The sequence below is a fragment of the Habropoda laboriosa genome, unplaced genomic scaffold (genome assembly GCF_001263275.1).
Source record: "Habropoda laboriosa isolate 0110345459 unplaced genomic scaffold, ASM126327v1 scaffold45, whole genome shotgun sequence".
Classification (NCBI taxonomy): Eukaryota; Metazoa; Arthropoda; class Insecta; order Hymenoptera; family Apidae; genus Habropoda; species Habropoda laboriosa.
Window position 1 is genome coordinate 833,750 of NW_017100168.1, and position 15,953 is coordinate 849,702.

Sequence of the window (15,953 nt, forward strand, 5' to 3'; positions counted from 1 at the left end):
ACTGGAATCTGCAAAATTGGAAATAATTACATTCATGATAGAAATAGTTTTCCTTAATTTGGCAATTAAAATATTTTGAAGTAGAAAACAATTTATAATTGTGTTACAGTAAGATTTTCCTTTTCTTCATGCACATATATCTTTCTTCCAGTCTATTAAGAAAGTATAATTAAACTAACGTGAAGATATTTCATTGTATAACTATTAAGGCTATATATGTTCCTTTCTCTTTTAAATAGTAAGACACAATTATTGAAACACTGTATATTTCCTTGCACTACAAAAATACTATGTAAATGGAATGCGATATAATTTATCACAATCCAGTTTTATATTTATAGACGGAACAATGAAGGCACAAATATATATAAAGAAAATATTATACATGTATATAAATATGTTTCGTAATCTTAAAAATTCTTACATCTAAAAGTTGTAAAGTATATTTTAATATCTAGTGCTCAATTAGACAACAAATAACATTTATAAAAATGGAATTAAAATTCAAAAACTTCAACACTCTAAACATGCAGTAGAATAAACAGAATACGTACACGAGTAGACGTGTCTGAATGCATTATGGTAGGAATAACCCCAGTTTTGCATTTTTGCAAAAAACATTTGGAATGATCTAAGTATAAGGCCATTTGACTTTTTACTTCTTATATTCGATTAAAAATGAAATATTCATATTAGCATTTTGCCCTCTTAAGTTACTGTTATATACATTTTTTATTATTGAACAAAGGCCTCTACTTATAACGATAAATTAAATTATTGAACTTCATTATCTGCTTTATATATACAAAAAGATATTAAAATCAATTAAGAAGTTAATGTGCTATGAAATGATTAACAAAATACCAATGAAATTAATGACTGATTATGTTTACTTTACGTTTGATTACTTCTTTTATTGTTTTTTTACAATTTTTCTGAGAATTGTAAAAAAACAATTAAAAAAAATATAAGACATTTATTTACTTAAAATTTTATCTCCTTTTGCAGTTCATTCCACTATTTTTTAATGGTCTTTAAGTACACTTCAGGTTTTGAATATTAGTACTAAAAGTATTGGTTTAATACTTCAAAATCATTGCTGCCTTCCAATAATACTTTTATACACAGTCAGTATTCATATCACTATATATTTTTCCAATATACTGAAAAAATATATATTGTGTTTAAATATCTCACATAAACAGAATAAAGAAAAATTAAAAGTTTTTTGCTTTGAACTAAAAGTAAAGAATTTACTCTATGACCAAATCTTAGTCATAATTATATCATGTCTTTTGTTAATTACATTCGTTTTGTTTTAATACTTTCTGTGAATACTATTCATATCTGCCTATGGAAAGTATTATAACAAACAGTGCATATTAATGAATAAGTCAAAATTAAAAAATATAATTTTGATCTCTAAAGAAAAGACGTGCTTTTCACTTTAACTTGAGTTTTATGTTACCAATTTATTTTACATATGAAGCACATTCAGAATACCTTTTAATTTGAAAAATTGATTTTAATTATGAAACATTAAATTTCAAATTAGTGTTCATATAGTAAGTTTAACTAATAACGTCAAAAAATATCAATGGAAAATATATCGAAGGACACTATAATACTTTTGTAGAAGTATCCTCTGGATCTGAATTTTATATTCGTTTCTGTGTCATAATAAACTAAATTGTTATTAAATTAGTTAAATGATAACTACATGAATCTACAATGCTTCATTTGTTTCAGCATTTTAGTTTCTTATTGTCATGTTATACTTTTACTTATTTCTAAATATCCTCTTCGTATGGATGAATATTCAGACCAATATTCAATTGAGCATGACATAATGTGAATAGAATTTTATAGTGTATAAAATTTATAAATGTAAAACACCTTGATCATGATTAAAGTGATTTTGATGATGATGGTGGTGGTGATGATAATGATGATGTTGAGAAGAAGAAGTTGTTGCATCATCTTGTAGTGTTACACCAGTTAAATCTACAATTTCATCTGCATCTTCATCACTACCAGTTGCAGCACTTTGTGTAGACTGATGACTTCCAGAGGACAACTGACTATTACGCGAAAATGATCCTCGTCTTGGAGCAGCTAATGCAGCTCGTTGATTTGCTGGTTTTACTGTGATTATGAGATTCGAAGAATTGGCAATCATCATATCTGTGACCTATTAAATATACATATATGTATAAGTAAAACATTGTATACTACATAAACACTATATCATAACTTTGCTTACTTGATCAAGAGTTTTTCCAGCAACTTCTATACCATTTACTTCAAGAACTTCATCATTCACTGCCAAAAGTCCTGTACTTTCAGCTAAACCACCTGGTACCAATCTACTGATAAACACACCTGGAACTTTTTCAATACCACCTCCTGCAGAAGGTGGTAATATTCGAAAACTTTCTCCATCCTTAATATAAAATCCTAGTGGCTTATCAGAACCATGTTTTAACAAACGTACACGGCGACAAGTTTCTGGTAATATATCTACATCAATTATTGCTGATACCTGTTATTGTTAGTAAAATTTATATTTCAAACACATTTTAAATTATGACATACATAATTTGAATTTGTATAAACAAGACATACCTGCCTAAAATCATGCGGGTTAGATATAGCCAATGACTTTGGTTTTCCAGGTGTACCACCAAGAATACTTGATATTAAATTTTTTGGTTTCATTGTTCCATATCCATTTATGTCTTCCAATCCATCTCCTATTATACAAAGTAATTAATAAATATTATATAATATTTTGTGATTTTTTAAATTTACTTCTAAGATAACTTTTTTGTCTTTATAAATGATTAAACTATTGTAACTACTGTATATGTAATTATTTGTTACAAAATTATCCTACCCTTCCTTTGAATGAATATTCTAAGAAGTGGTTTTGCAGCAAGTAATGCTCTTGCCAAGTTGTTATCATTATTAATAGGTAATAAATCACCATCGGTTGGATCTGTATACCAGATAAGAAAATTTAAATCTGGACCAATATCATGTCGCTCAGTCAATAACTTTCTAAAGTCCTCATAACTAATAGCTTCATTTCGGTTGATTGAAAATCTTATGATATCTGCATCAAACTAAAAAAATTGAAATTTTTCTTGAAAAGAAATACTTGATGGAATAAATAAATAAAAAAGAAGGAAAATATCAATGTTACTCGAGAATATTTATATTTTCCTTTATTATTTAATAATATAAATAAAAAGCAAGGACTTTGAAGTAGAAAGTAGCTTACTTTGCTTTTCACTGCGACAATACTGCTGTCAACTTGATGGTGAAGTTTGCTCTTAGACATGATTTTTAATTCCAAATAAATTGCAACGTTTGAAGCAAATCTACAACCCGAACGGACAATCCAAAGTTGGTTTTTTAATTAATATTGAATTACTAAGTTTTAATCACTGCCGATATGATTTAAAGTAGCCACATTTTGATAAAATAAGTGAGAAGACGACGACGTGACGTCAAAAGCACCTGTTTGGTAGAACGCACTTGGCCTAGTCACTGTAAATTTTAAAGTGAGAAAATGTATGGCTTTGCATCGACATTAAACAACACAAGTACCGTCAGCTAATATATGACCACATAATCAGAATATGAACAGAATACAGTAGCGTAGTATACTTTTCAACCAATTACTAAAACTTTCTAACGATATTCAGCGTTTGTTTTCACAACTTGTTCCTTCACCAACCTTCATCCATTTTACCATGGAGGTTGAATCATGAAACAGATTGCATTCGAATTATAATTTCTTATGGTACGGTCGATATTGTTGCGCGTATATTTTGCTAGATGGTGCTTTTGATTAAATTCAGAAATGTTAAAGTGCATATAAACAATCGTTAATACAATGTATTATTTATTCAAGTTTTAAACTTAGTGGTTATTTACAAAAATTTATATTCAAATTAATTGCACTGCTTCAAATATTTATATACATTAATGTGATCTGATATTTTTTTCATATTGCCTAAATATAACATTTAATAGATACTAGTTTGAACACGATATTTAATACGTAATAATACTTATCCGAATTATTAAATTAGCGTGCAATAAATCTTTTTTTAAAGTAACGAATATTAATGATTGCAGTAGATATTTAACAATGAGACTACGATATTTCAAGATGTTTCAAAAATGTTCTAATGTTTTATGTAAATCAGAAAAGAACAAAAACTACATATGCATATAAGTTATTGTTGGGATCAAATTGCACTGTAAAAGTATTAAGTGTTGCACTGATGGCGTTTTAAAAGTGCATTGCCTTTATTTGTTTAGTTATGCTTTTTCTTCACTATCATATCTTTTTGATATTTATGTAAGTATTTACATCAATTTTTTGTAAACAGATTCGTTTATATTTATATATATTTAAATGCATTTGTTATTGCTTTTTATTTTCAGGATTAATACATAGTTATGAAACATGTTTTTATCTGTTGACGCACTACCATACCCTTTTTTAAATATAAACATAAGTGAAAATAAATTAAATAGAGACATCTTACGAAAAATAGAAGATGATCTTGACATTGATGAGAAAATATCTATTTTATTTTTAATGATAAATGATTACAGACATAGTTTTAAAGAAATTTATGATTTATTACAAAAGCATAAGGAACACAAAGCTTACATACTTATAGAATTTATAGACCACTATCCAGATAATTGGAAGAATAAGTTATTAGAGGCAATATGTGTTATACAAAATAGGCAGATCATACGTAAACTTGGAATATCATTTCAGGATTTGAATTTATTATATTTGGCAAAAAATAGATCATGTTCCAGATATATAAATGTAGTTGCAAAATGTTTGTACTTATTATGTGAAGCACTTTCTGAAGATAGAATAAAGTTGTTACTGCAATATGTTAAAAGTGATTTAACAGAGTACCTTAAATATTTAGAAGATATTGATTTTCTTGAATTACATATGTTGTATTGGATGCAAGAAAATTATATTTCAATACAAACAGGTTTGTTTTGCTTTTATAGAAACTTTTTTTAAATAATTTATAGCAAGTATTTTTATATTGCAAGCAGCTTATTTTCTACAGTGTTTTATTTTAGGTGGTAATCTTAAAAATTTACTTAAACATATAAAGAGATTTGATGATTTGGAGCTTATTTATGAAGATCTTAAAAATCATGAAAATCACCAAAATATGTTAGATATCCAACATGTACATTCTGCTAATACAGTTTGGTTACAAACATTTTCTATGAGAGAAGGTGTACAGGTTTTATCAAATATTGAAAAAGATATAAAGAAATTGAACAAAGGTCTTTGTGTTATTATAAATCAAATGTACTTTGTGAATAAAAAGGTATTAAACTATGTTAATATTTCTAACTACCTTTATTTTATTATAAATGGAATTGCATATACCTTTATATAAAATTTTTATTTCAGTTTGAAACTAGATTTGGAACTTCAGCTGATTGCAAGAAATTATTGGAAACATTCCAAGGATTTGGTTTTACTGTTGAAGTGTTGAGCAACCTTAAAAAAGATGAAATACTTCAAAAATTAGAAGATATTCCAAAAGAATTTGGAACAGATTATGATTGCATATTTCTATGCATTTTAAGTCATGGTACTAAAGGTAAAAGTAGTGATTTTTGTATTATGCTTTCTTGTAAGTGTTATAATGATATAATAATAATAATAATACATTATTATCCTAGGTTGCATTATTAGTTCAGATGAAGAAGAAGTTAGTATTGAAACAATTGAATGTAAATTTTGTTGTGCAGAATTAGAGAATGTTATTAAAATAGTTGTTATACAAGCTTGTCAAGGAGAAACAACAGGTAAGAAAGGTTTTAATTCATTTTGGTCTGTAAAAAATTTCAGTGCACATTTACTATGCTATTTAATTGCAGGAGAAGCGAATGACACTTTAGATACAGATGGTCCTGTAAATAACAATGTTCGAAATATTTTAGCATACAAAAATTTCTGTATATTCATGTCAACTATACAAGGTTTTGTATCTGTACGTCACAAGGAGGAAGGTAATACTATAAGTCTTTATATGTAACATATTAGAATTTTAGGTGTACTGTTGATTATAATAAATTTATATTTGATAGGATCATGGTTTATACAAGATTTTTGTAATATTTTACAAACTGGAGGAAACAATATAACATTCTTGGGCGCCGTGAATGAAACAATTCAATCGGTAGTGAAGAAAAGAGGAAGATTAAACCAAACAGATTCTATTGCACAATTACCTGAATTAAGATCATATAGATTACTTAGTGACTTTCAGTTACCAGAGTATCAAGCGTCAAAATAATAAAACGAATGCATTGCAACATTCAATGTTATTTCTTTTTAACAATTATCGATAAAACAACGCTATATTTTTGCAAGATATACCGTATAATAAAATTATACTAATTTCGTAAAACAGAAGAGAAAACCGTGAATTTTATAATATATGATTTATATAATAAATATTTTAGTTAACATTTCCTGCGCTCCTTCTCTTTATACATGTATCTGTTAAAACTCGTATAATAAAAAAATAAGCAATTTCAAACATAGACATGAAACTGAAACCAGCGAATACTCCTAAGAGACCACCAGATGTTGCTAAAACAAATGTAATGATTCTATCGTTATCATTCTTAAATTTCAACAAAAATATACTTATGCATTTTATTAAACAATTGATATTACCAAATAAGTGACGCCAACTGTAACGCATATCTCGTCGGTATTGAATAGATACTAGGTCGTCGAAAAATATGTGAATTATAGTCTGATTTTGCCAGGTTTTGCCTTTGCTGTAAGGAATAAAACGCGATTTTATGTTTGTCAAAATTATAATTTATCATTAAAGAATACTTGCTTCAATGTAGAGTTTAAAGGTGTTCAAATTACCTAGGATAATTCGTATATGTAAGACCATTGTAATAAATGCGTTTGTTAAGGTGTCCTGCCGAATGCTCTACGGAATACTGATAAAAATTACAGTCTGGCTTGCAGTTACAAGGTTTGTATTTAGTATTCAATTCTATCAGTGGTAAAGTTTGTGGTGACATATTTGTTCCTGGCCAGGATGTATCATACCAAACTGTAAATTATAATATTGTACTTTAAATAATATTCACGATTGTATTTTTATAATTTTCTAAATAAATCGTAAACAAAAAAACACATGTAAAAATTTCCAAACTTACATTTGAACGATTTTAGGCACTCAACATCTTTTAAATTGCATACTCTGGTCTCTGTAATAAAGTATTTTTATTTTAAAGTTGAAAAACACTCGCAAAAGATAAGCAAAAATTTGTAAATCTCGCTTATCTCTTTAGAAAAAAAAATTTTTTACATTAAAGAAAAAGATAATAATCATTAAAAAAATTATATATTATTAAACTAACTGTTTTGCGGATAATAATACGGTATACATCCACATTTCCTCTTAATTACAGTTGCTCGACAATATGTCAGACAATTTTTTAGCGAATACTTTGCGGAAATCATGTCTATCTTCGAAATATCATTATTAATTATATCTCCTTCGTTCTTGTATATACACTCTCTGCGAGATGTCCATTTGATGTCGTTTGACGAATAGGTCTCCATAGGTTGAACAGTCAAAAATGAATATTTATTCATGCTTATTAATTTGCTTGGTGAGTCATAATCAGGATATTCGTAGGGATTGTGTAGTATAATCTGGATAGCATAAAATACATAATTTGATGCATCAATTAATAATAAAAATCTTGTGAATATCAACAAAATTGTCTTTATATTAATTTAGCTAGATCTTCTTTCGCTCCTTTTCCTTCTCTCTACTTTCGAAGGGTTTTTTAATTTTCCGAAAAATATATGAAAATTGTTATTACTAACAGAAGTATGTATATGATTTCTATTCTCTGATATTTTCTCAAAGTTAGAAAATATTTTGAACATATGAAAACGCGATTTAGCCGAAGATATCAAAATAGGCAAAAGAAAGTTTACCTTTGTTCCTACAGTTTGTACAATACTGGCATGATAATCGCTGGGGTCCAGGTTAAGTAAGATAATGAGACCACTTTGATATCCGCACGAAGACATTTTCTGTGGTCTTAAACTTCGAAATAAATTTAATACAGAGGAGAGACATAAAATAGAAGAAGAAAAAAGAAACAAAAATAAAATTCATAATCTGAAGAAAATAACATAGAATGTTCATATGCATAAACAGGGGCGCGATTCTATTTAGTAGGTGTGCAGTGCGTGCATGCACACAGGTTGCCATATTCCTGGGGCGGCCGATAGTGCACTTTAAAGAATATAATTAAAATAAATATATCAAATATTTTTATAGTTTTTTTTACCCTTGGCAACTTATGGATCTGTGATAAAAACATAATGTTTGGGTTGGGTTAGTTTATAAATCTACTCGTGATCCATATTGATGGGGGGGGATGGGTGGCTGAAAATTTCTAACGCGAAGGCGGCTAACAGACTAGAATCGGCCCTGTGTATAAATGTAAATATACTTTGGTTCATTGATGATCCTATCACGAGTGATATAATTAAAACTGCAACAAATTCCATCACGGGTGTAGCTTGGACGAAATAGGGTGGCGCAGTCCTTCTTCTGGGTTTTCCATTTACATGATTCCAGCAAATTTTGACAACTTTGAGTTACCTGAAATTCAATTTCAGCGATACATTCTCGGAAACAATGCTTTTCTTTATTGAACGTTCATTTAACAATATCGAACTGCGTTTATTTAAAGAGAAACATTCGTCTATCTATGAAAGATATTGTTTTCTTTAGGTAATCATTTTTTCTTTTCAGAAATTAAACTGTTTTTCTTTTGTTTCTTTTAGTTATCAATAAAAATATTTAATATAGAATTTTATAGAATTTTCCGATGTACCGAATTTATGACTGTCGGAATCGAAAGATTATTCATGTCGAATATAATCTGCAATCGTGACAGATTATTTCGTATCTGCGATTCGTATTCCTCAGTGTACAGTAACGTGTTCAGCAACGACATTTCTTGCACGATAAATTCCTTCGACACCGTTGATGGAAGCGTTCTATCGCAACAAAAAAGAATATCTTCTTATTAAGACGATTCTAAAAACAGCGACGAAAATAAAAACAACGACGATAGCTTAAAAATTGCAATAGGAAAAAAAAGACGATTGAAATATCAACGACAAAAGAAAGCGAAATTGCAAAAAAAAAAAAAGAACACCTTGCAGATTATCGAATCGATTAGGTTCAAAATTTAGAAATTCACATTTCAATTCATCACAGACAAATTCTAATTTTCGAAATTTACAAGTATTAATTTCCGAAATTGACAAATTCTAATTTTCGAAATTTACAAGTATTAATTTTCGAAATTCAACTGACTGTAAAAGAAGAAACCGTGGAGACACGAAAAACTGGACAGAGCACTTACAGGTTGTCGACAAATTTTTCTGCCAGCTTGAGGGACACGCGATTCAAATCGCATACAGTGACCGCTGGGAATGGATAATTCCATATTCCATTATGGGTCGATTCGATGACCGAGAGGATAGAATGTTCGTAGTAATAATCGTAAGTAACTTTCAGCATTCCGATTGCAATACACACGGACATCAGCACCGTTATTGCCCACGCGACTCTGCCGAAATGAATATGAAATGAGTATACCGTCGCGATTAAATCGCGCTGCGGTTTAATTGGAACGAGTGCGGAATCAAATTCCTTTAATGATATCTACTTATAATGTGTGCACACCACCCGGCTCCTCGTTTAATTAGTAGGCTAAATAAATTTCAAATTCATCAGCTAATAACGTGCTTCTCGAATTATTTTCCTACCGCCTATCATTTTTCAACCCTTTCAATTTCGTACTTCTATCTGTTTAACCGTTCTCTGGCCAACCAAAATATCCACGGTTCTTTCAAGCTTTAACATTTACAATTTGCTTGCATTCATTTTCATTTTCGGATAGGATATCGACGTAAAAGTGTCTTCAAAAAATGGGGGAAAACTTCAGAAGGACATGAAAAATTAATAAAGGAAATATATGGTTGCCCATACAAGGGTTAATATTGTTCTCGACTGTTCCTCTCGTTTCTTTCTTGTTTACTTTCATTTTTCTTCTATTACCATATTCCATACCGTTTTCCTCATATTAGGTCATCCCATAAGTTTGTGTCGAATTTTATAATTCAGACCAATATTTCCAACGCACCTTTAAATTTGTTAAAAAAAAAGAAACATTTTCTTATCACTATTTTGGACGGTCTTCATGTCGTTGCTACAGAATTCCCTTGGATTTTCATTAGAATATTTTTCGCTTTGGCGCGAACTTATGGGATGACCTAACACCTTCAATTTAGTCGTTTTTTTTTTTTTTTTAATATCTTGCAATATTAGCGCGTTACATTCATTCTTTATATTTAACAAACTGAGCAAAATCATAGGTAATATAAATGTGAACTAATTAATTACCTTTCTATCGTAGAACGTTGCGTCTCGCAGATATATTTGCAACCATGAAGTCCTGTTTCACGGCAGAACATCAAGGTTTGTTTCACAAAGGTGCTCCAGCATTTCCGTACCACTTTCTGTAAGATACTGCAGCAACTTTGTTTTTTCCTCTGCTTCATGTTTCGCCGCTGAATTAATTTGCTTTCCTTTTTTTTAGCAATTTCTAAGGATACGAAAAATTTGCACAGTTCGTTTACATCTGCACAAGTATATCAACGAGACTAAATTTTAGTTAGACGCAGTGCTGACAGTCCGGCTGTGAAACCAGTTCTAACGCGTTTATTAAGAATACGTTCCACAAAGTCGTACGATGTCACATAAAAAATTCACATGCTTGTCCACTGATTATTCTCTGATAAGTGACTACTCCGTAGTTAGAAACGATCTTTAACTGTATTTACATGCAAGTATCGTGGCAAACTTTCATTAATGTTTCATATTGTTTCCAACTACGATACAACGTTAAAGCTCGATAGAAGAACATTTACCATTGATTTTTCTAGCGTTTCAAATTGCTGGAAATTTCGCTAACAATTTTCCCGATGTTAGACTAAATATATTAACTATCTCGAACTTTCAGGTAAATGAAATGATACCTGTGGAATATATTTATGAGATCTACCACATACCAAAGTTTCATCAAAATCGTCGATCATCCCTTCAGGATGTTCCCTCGAAAGTACTTTCAAATAAACGAGTAACAAATTTACCACAGGAATAAAAAAAAAAAGGAAAGAAGGCAAAACCTTGCAACAATCCACGTATTTAGGTACGTATCTCCAAATTATCAAACACAAATTTCAAGATCTTTTCCAAAAAAAAAAAACTAAAGGAGCATTCTTCGATCTATTATAGATACACTCGAACACGTTTCCTCGGAGGAAACAAAATGGATGCCGTTCACTCTGTTTAAACTTGACGAATGTCCCCTCCGGCTAGAGAAATTTCCAGCTGACCCTATCTCTTCTTCTACCGCGATCTCTATCGCGAGATTTCTTCACTCGGGCTGGTGTCGCGAAAGAATTCCACCACCGTCTCTCTTTTTTCTTCTCTCCTTCCTTCTTCTTTTTTATATTCCAGCCACTTGTCCGCGGGTGCTCGTGCGAAATGAAAGCGTGTTCCCGTTCGCGACTCGCACTGGCGACGACACTCGATTGTTCGGGCCAGGGTGAAGGATATTGGAAGCGAAATGTCCCGGCTGGGCACGAGTGTACTACTCGAGGCCAGCAACGGAAGTAAGAGGAGGAGGAGGTGGAGTCCGCGTGAGTAGAGAGAGTCGGCCGAGTGACTCGATTTCCCGAGATATTAAACTCTGAAGATGCCGCACTTCGCCGCGGCATCTGACTCAGCGAGTGTCATTAATAACTTGGAGGAGATAGATAAAGTGCTAAACACCGTGAGCCGTGTGCTCGAGCACACGTCATTACCCTGACTACTCGATTAAGGGTTCCTAATGCACCGACCTTGTCGAGGTCGCTCGGTACCTCCTTTCAAACAGAACTCTCTCTCTTTGGACTTCCCCTTTCGGCCGGGAGAGGAGGAGGAGGAGAGCCTTTCGTTGGATGTCGCCGATAAAACGAGCCTCGAAACTTTTCGTAATGAGCGGCACCGTGTTTCAGATCTAACGTGTGTTGCGACTTCAACTCGAACGTTTAACCCTTTCACCGCCAAAGGCGTACATACACTACCGGCCAAATGTTTGGAATCACTGTGCATTGTAGGTTGCAGATAAATTTCCAGACAATAGTTAGCAATTTTAAGAATTTCTCGTCCAACTTTTTGTCATTGAAATCAATCGAAGCGAGGTCAAGTGCTATTGGTTTCCACAACATCAATTTCAGGTTTATAAAGAATTGATGTAAATTGACAGGTGATTCCAAACTTTTGGCCAAACTAATGTATACACGCGACCAATAAAGTTTGTTTACTACGATACACTTGCTGTTTTATTAAACTGGTGTAACAGTAACAAATAAACGTCGACAATAATTTCGATATTGTTGTGTGCTTGAAATGCATTTCTCTGGGAGACTCAGTGATGTAAGGGCAAATATAGCGCCGCATAATGTGACGGTTCTGAGTAGAAGCATGCCGCAGTCAAAGGGTTAATATACTTGTTAGATTTATCAGTCAGTTAGATGTAACAGAAATTAATCTAACGCCTTACTAGGAAGTATATATTACTTTTGTATACATTCGGAGAAATCCGTTTAGCCTTACCACCTCTGTTTAGTAAAGATCTAAATGTTCATGATACGTGACAAAAGGCCCTTCGGTCCCAAGCGGGGTCGTAGACAATATACAGTGCCTCAGTCCGTAGACAGTGCTCTTACCATCAAGTAGAAAAGCGTACCTTCCTTGTGTCTAATAAAAGTTCATAGTTTTAAAATAAGGATTATTAATTATTTAACAACCAATAACTCCAATAATACTAACGCTGGTACTATGTAGGTCTAATTGACAAATCTATGCTATTAACTTTTTTTTTTTATTATTTCAGTGTGATTGTAATTACACACGTGTAATCTTGTCCAGCTATTCTAGGTTTCGGTCGGTTTTCTGTGTCGGTCTTATGAATATTCTTGTGGTAATAGTTCATTTGTAATGTTAATGTATGTGATTACGCGAATGATAACGTTAACGGGTAATAAAACGACGAGATAAACGAACGAGTAATATTGTCCTGTTACACCGAGGGAGAAGGAAATGTGTATGGTGCGTGAGGGAGAAACGAATAGACTGTAAAATGCTGTGAAGCAATGCAAGAAACGCTAATTATTTTTCAGTTGGAGTTGTTGAAGATAATTCAGAAACTTTAATGAATTGATAAATTAATTTTTTCCCCATTACTTTCGTTCGAATTTCGCGCTTGGAGAATTTTGGTAGGCACGTCTGAGACGTGATTGATTCGCACTACTTGCCGATTCCAGAAAAACTTTTCGACCGTCTGAGAAACGGTTGACTTGTACCACTTGTTGATTCGAAAAATTTCGAGCGTCTTTCGAACTTTATTTCGCTATCTACATTATCAGTAACGCTGAAGCAATTAAAAATGTATTGTATGTATCAATTCTAAACTGCTTGCTACGTGCAGTTATGCCTCAAAGGAAAATTCACAGAATTTCTATTTTACAAATCAACCAACCTGATTAATAGCTCAAAATCGATCCTTCCGCTTTGAACGCTGACGGCAGACTGGGCAGGACAATCCTGTCTCTGAATCCGTACTTTATTCATCAATACCAAAGGTTCGCTAATTTATCGCAAAGTAACGAGTTAAACGTACCTTATCGTGCCGTAAGGCAAATATTAAAAATGAAATTAATATCCATTAAATTATCCTTATTTCCGTGAATGGAAGCAGCACTTTTAAGCCATGAAACGGATACAATTCGCAACCTGCTGATCACGGAGAACGTTATAATATTTTTATCCCTGCGAAGAAATCGGAAATTTAGTAACCTGTGTGTCTCAGTCCCGGTAATATGATATATATGTGCCTCGTATATTGATATAATCCAATATTAGGGTGATTTCGCGGCACCCCATGCCCGAACGACACGAGAAACTTTCGTCTCGCGAGGGGCAAATGTTTTAAATCGACGGGCAAAGAACCGGAGGGAAGAAGAAATCTGGTACTTGGCACCAAGCTACCCGCCACCGTTTCTCTCCTCGCTTAAACGCTTTCACCGTTCAAACGGGGAAACTTAACAAAGAGCAATTTGAAAAGTAACGCATCGCGTTTTGTGAAACACCTTAACGGATAAACGAAACAATTCGTTCGAAACGATATTTTTTGAAAAAGTTTCTGCGTAAGAATTAAAGAACGTTCTTTAAAATTCTGCGTAAGAAGTAAGTTAAGGGATTAAGGGGATGATAATACGCCGGAAATTTTGTCAAATGAAATACACCGATAGGGTAATTTCGGGAGAGACGGACCAGGCATGTATTTCCTACCATTATCCGCCAGATATGGAACAAAAAATACCGAGTGCCAGGCTCGTTCGCTTTCCGTAAAACAAACGTAAAACAAAAGAATACCGACGCGTTCCACATATGGCGGATAATGTAGGAAATACTTGTCTGGTTCGTCTCTCCCGCCGGTCCATCTCTCCCGGAATTACCCTATCCGATATTTTTAGGGGTAATTATCGGTAACGAAACAGCAATCGGGACGAACGTAAAATAAACTTGAAACGAGACTTTCGAACGCGTTGTAGCGTGACGAGATTTCTCGGTGGCGTGTAATACGTGTAGCACGGTAATTTTAATTATGAGATAGTTCACCCCGATGTCAGTTCTGCGTGGAGAAAATTACTGCACATGGAACGGGGGAGGTTGAATCCGGTGGATGGGCTAACAATGTATTATGCGTTCCCTTGTCAACCCCTCGCGTTAACCACAAACCCCTTCTATTCGCCCCCAACAATTCGTTAACTGCTATCGAATTGACTTGAACCGGGCGTAAGTTGAAAGTGCAACCCCGTTACCATCTCTTGCTGTCTCCATCCTGTCTCGGTCGAAAGTTTACGATCCAGATCCCAGCAGTGGTACTATTTCGCTGCTGTGTAAATGAATAGAAGTGTGTATTTTTATGAAATGATGGCGTGTTAATAGTGTTGGTTTAAATTCGGACGATTTTTCGAAGAAAACGATGATACGAGAATGAGCAAAAGTTTCGAGATAATTCGAAGTTTATATATTTTATAATTTAGATCAACATTTCCGACAAAACTTTAAAAATTTGATGAAAAACAAGGAAGTGCCTTCTCGTTTCGCAACTCTTGTCTATTTTCTTTTCTTCTTTTAATTTCCTTGGATTTTCGTTAAGACATTTTTCGCCTTTTCGGCAAGAACTAATTAAAAATTTCGTTCACGCTGTTCAATTTTCCCGAAAAAATAACGTCTTTGAAATGTCAATCGTATGTTACAGTGAGTGAGAATTAGGTGTCTTCGGAGTAATTAAAAAAAAGAGATTTTGTCAATCTTGGTACGGATTTGACGAAGCAAAAATATCGTTGCACGAGTTATTTACAATCATCCCTTGTCAAATTTTCACTGACTTAAGTGAGATCGAAGTGCTTCCCACGGTGGCCATCCGGAAATAGCAATAAAGTTAACAACGTGGGAGGGTTTGAAGGGTGAATTGTTTAAAACTACCCTGTCGCGTGTGAGCCCTCGTTGTCGAGAATGAAAAGAGGTTATAGATATGAAGAGTTCTGGGGGATTTGTAGCCATCTATACGGCATCTGTATTATAGAACCGATGGGGGAAGGGAGCGACGTATTTCGCGGAACATTGAGTCCCGTGGACTTTAAAATACACCCGAAACCGAATCTGTATCCGCGTATACGCGGAAAATTTCTCTCCCCAATC

General features: G+C 32.8%; 3 protein-coding genes across 3 annotated transcripts in view; 1 reads left to right on the plus strand and 2 right to left on the minus strand.

Moving 5' to 3' along the window:
- Positions 1 to 1,879: 1,879 nt before the first annotated feature.
- LOC108578648 (partitioning defective protein 6) lies at positions 1,880 to 3,343 on the minus strand. The gene is made up of 5 exons (XM_017942015.1): positions 3,284 to 3,343; positions 2,897 to 3,125; positions 2,626 to 2,753; positions 2,264 to 2,542; positions 1,880 to 2,191 (listed from the first exon to the last, which is right to left on the minus strand). Exons 1-5 carry the CDS (start codon positions 3,341 to 3,343, stop codon positions 1,880 to 1,882), a joined length of 1,008 nt encoding a protein of 335 aa, XP_017797504.1.
- A 1,137-nt stretch (positions 3,344 to 4,480) lies between these two features.
- LOC108578644 (caspase-8-like) lies at positions 4,481 to 6,479 on the plus strand. Its single transcript, XM_017942011.1, has 6 exons — positions 4,481 to 5,036; positions 5,131 to 5,387; positions 5,474 to 5,666; positions 5,749 to 5,874; positions 5,947 to 6,078; positions 6,157 to 6,479. The coding sequence occupies exons 1-6, from the start codon at positions 4,481 to 4,483 to the stop codon at positions 6,363 to 6,365; spliced, it is 1,473 nt and encodes a 490-aa protein (XP_017797500.1). The 3' UTR covers positions 6,366 to 6,479.
- Positions 6,480 to 6,530: 51 nt separating this feature from the next.
- Positions 6,531 to 15,953, minus strand: part of LOC108578615 (sodium channel protein Nach-like) — a 10,510-nt gene continuing 1,087 nt past the window's right edge. Inside the window, exons 2-11 of the mRNA XM_017941979.1 lie at positions 10,539 to 10,740; positions 9,496 to 9,702; positions 8,959 to 9,124; positions 8,572 to 8,723; positions 8,048 to 8,159; positions 7,459 to 7,756; positions 7,255 to 7,305; positions 6,956 to 7,148; positions 6,752 to 6,858; positions 6,531 to 6,664 (exon numbers count right to left, since the gene is read on the minus strand). Coding sequence (XP_017797468.1) covers positions 6,531 to 6,664; positions 6,752 to 6,858; positions 6,956 to 7,148; positions 7,255 to 7,305; positions 7,459 to 7,756; positions 8,048 to 8,159; positions 8,572 to 8,723; positions 8,959 to 9,124; positions 9,496 to 9,702; positions 10,539 to 10,740 — 1,622 coding nt within the window. The remainder of the gene's footprint in view (positions 6,665 to 6,751; positions 6,859 to 6,955; positions 7,149 to 7,254; positions 7,306 to 7,458; positions 7,757 to 8,047; positions 8,160 to 8,571; positions 8,724 to 8,958; positions 9,125 to 9,495; positions 9,703 to 10,538; positions 10,741 to 15,953) is intronic.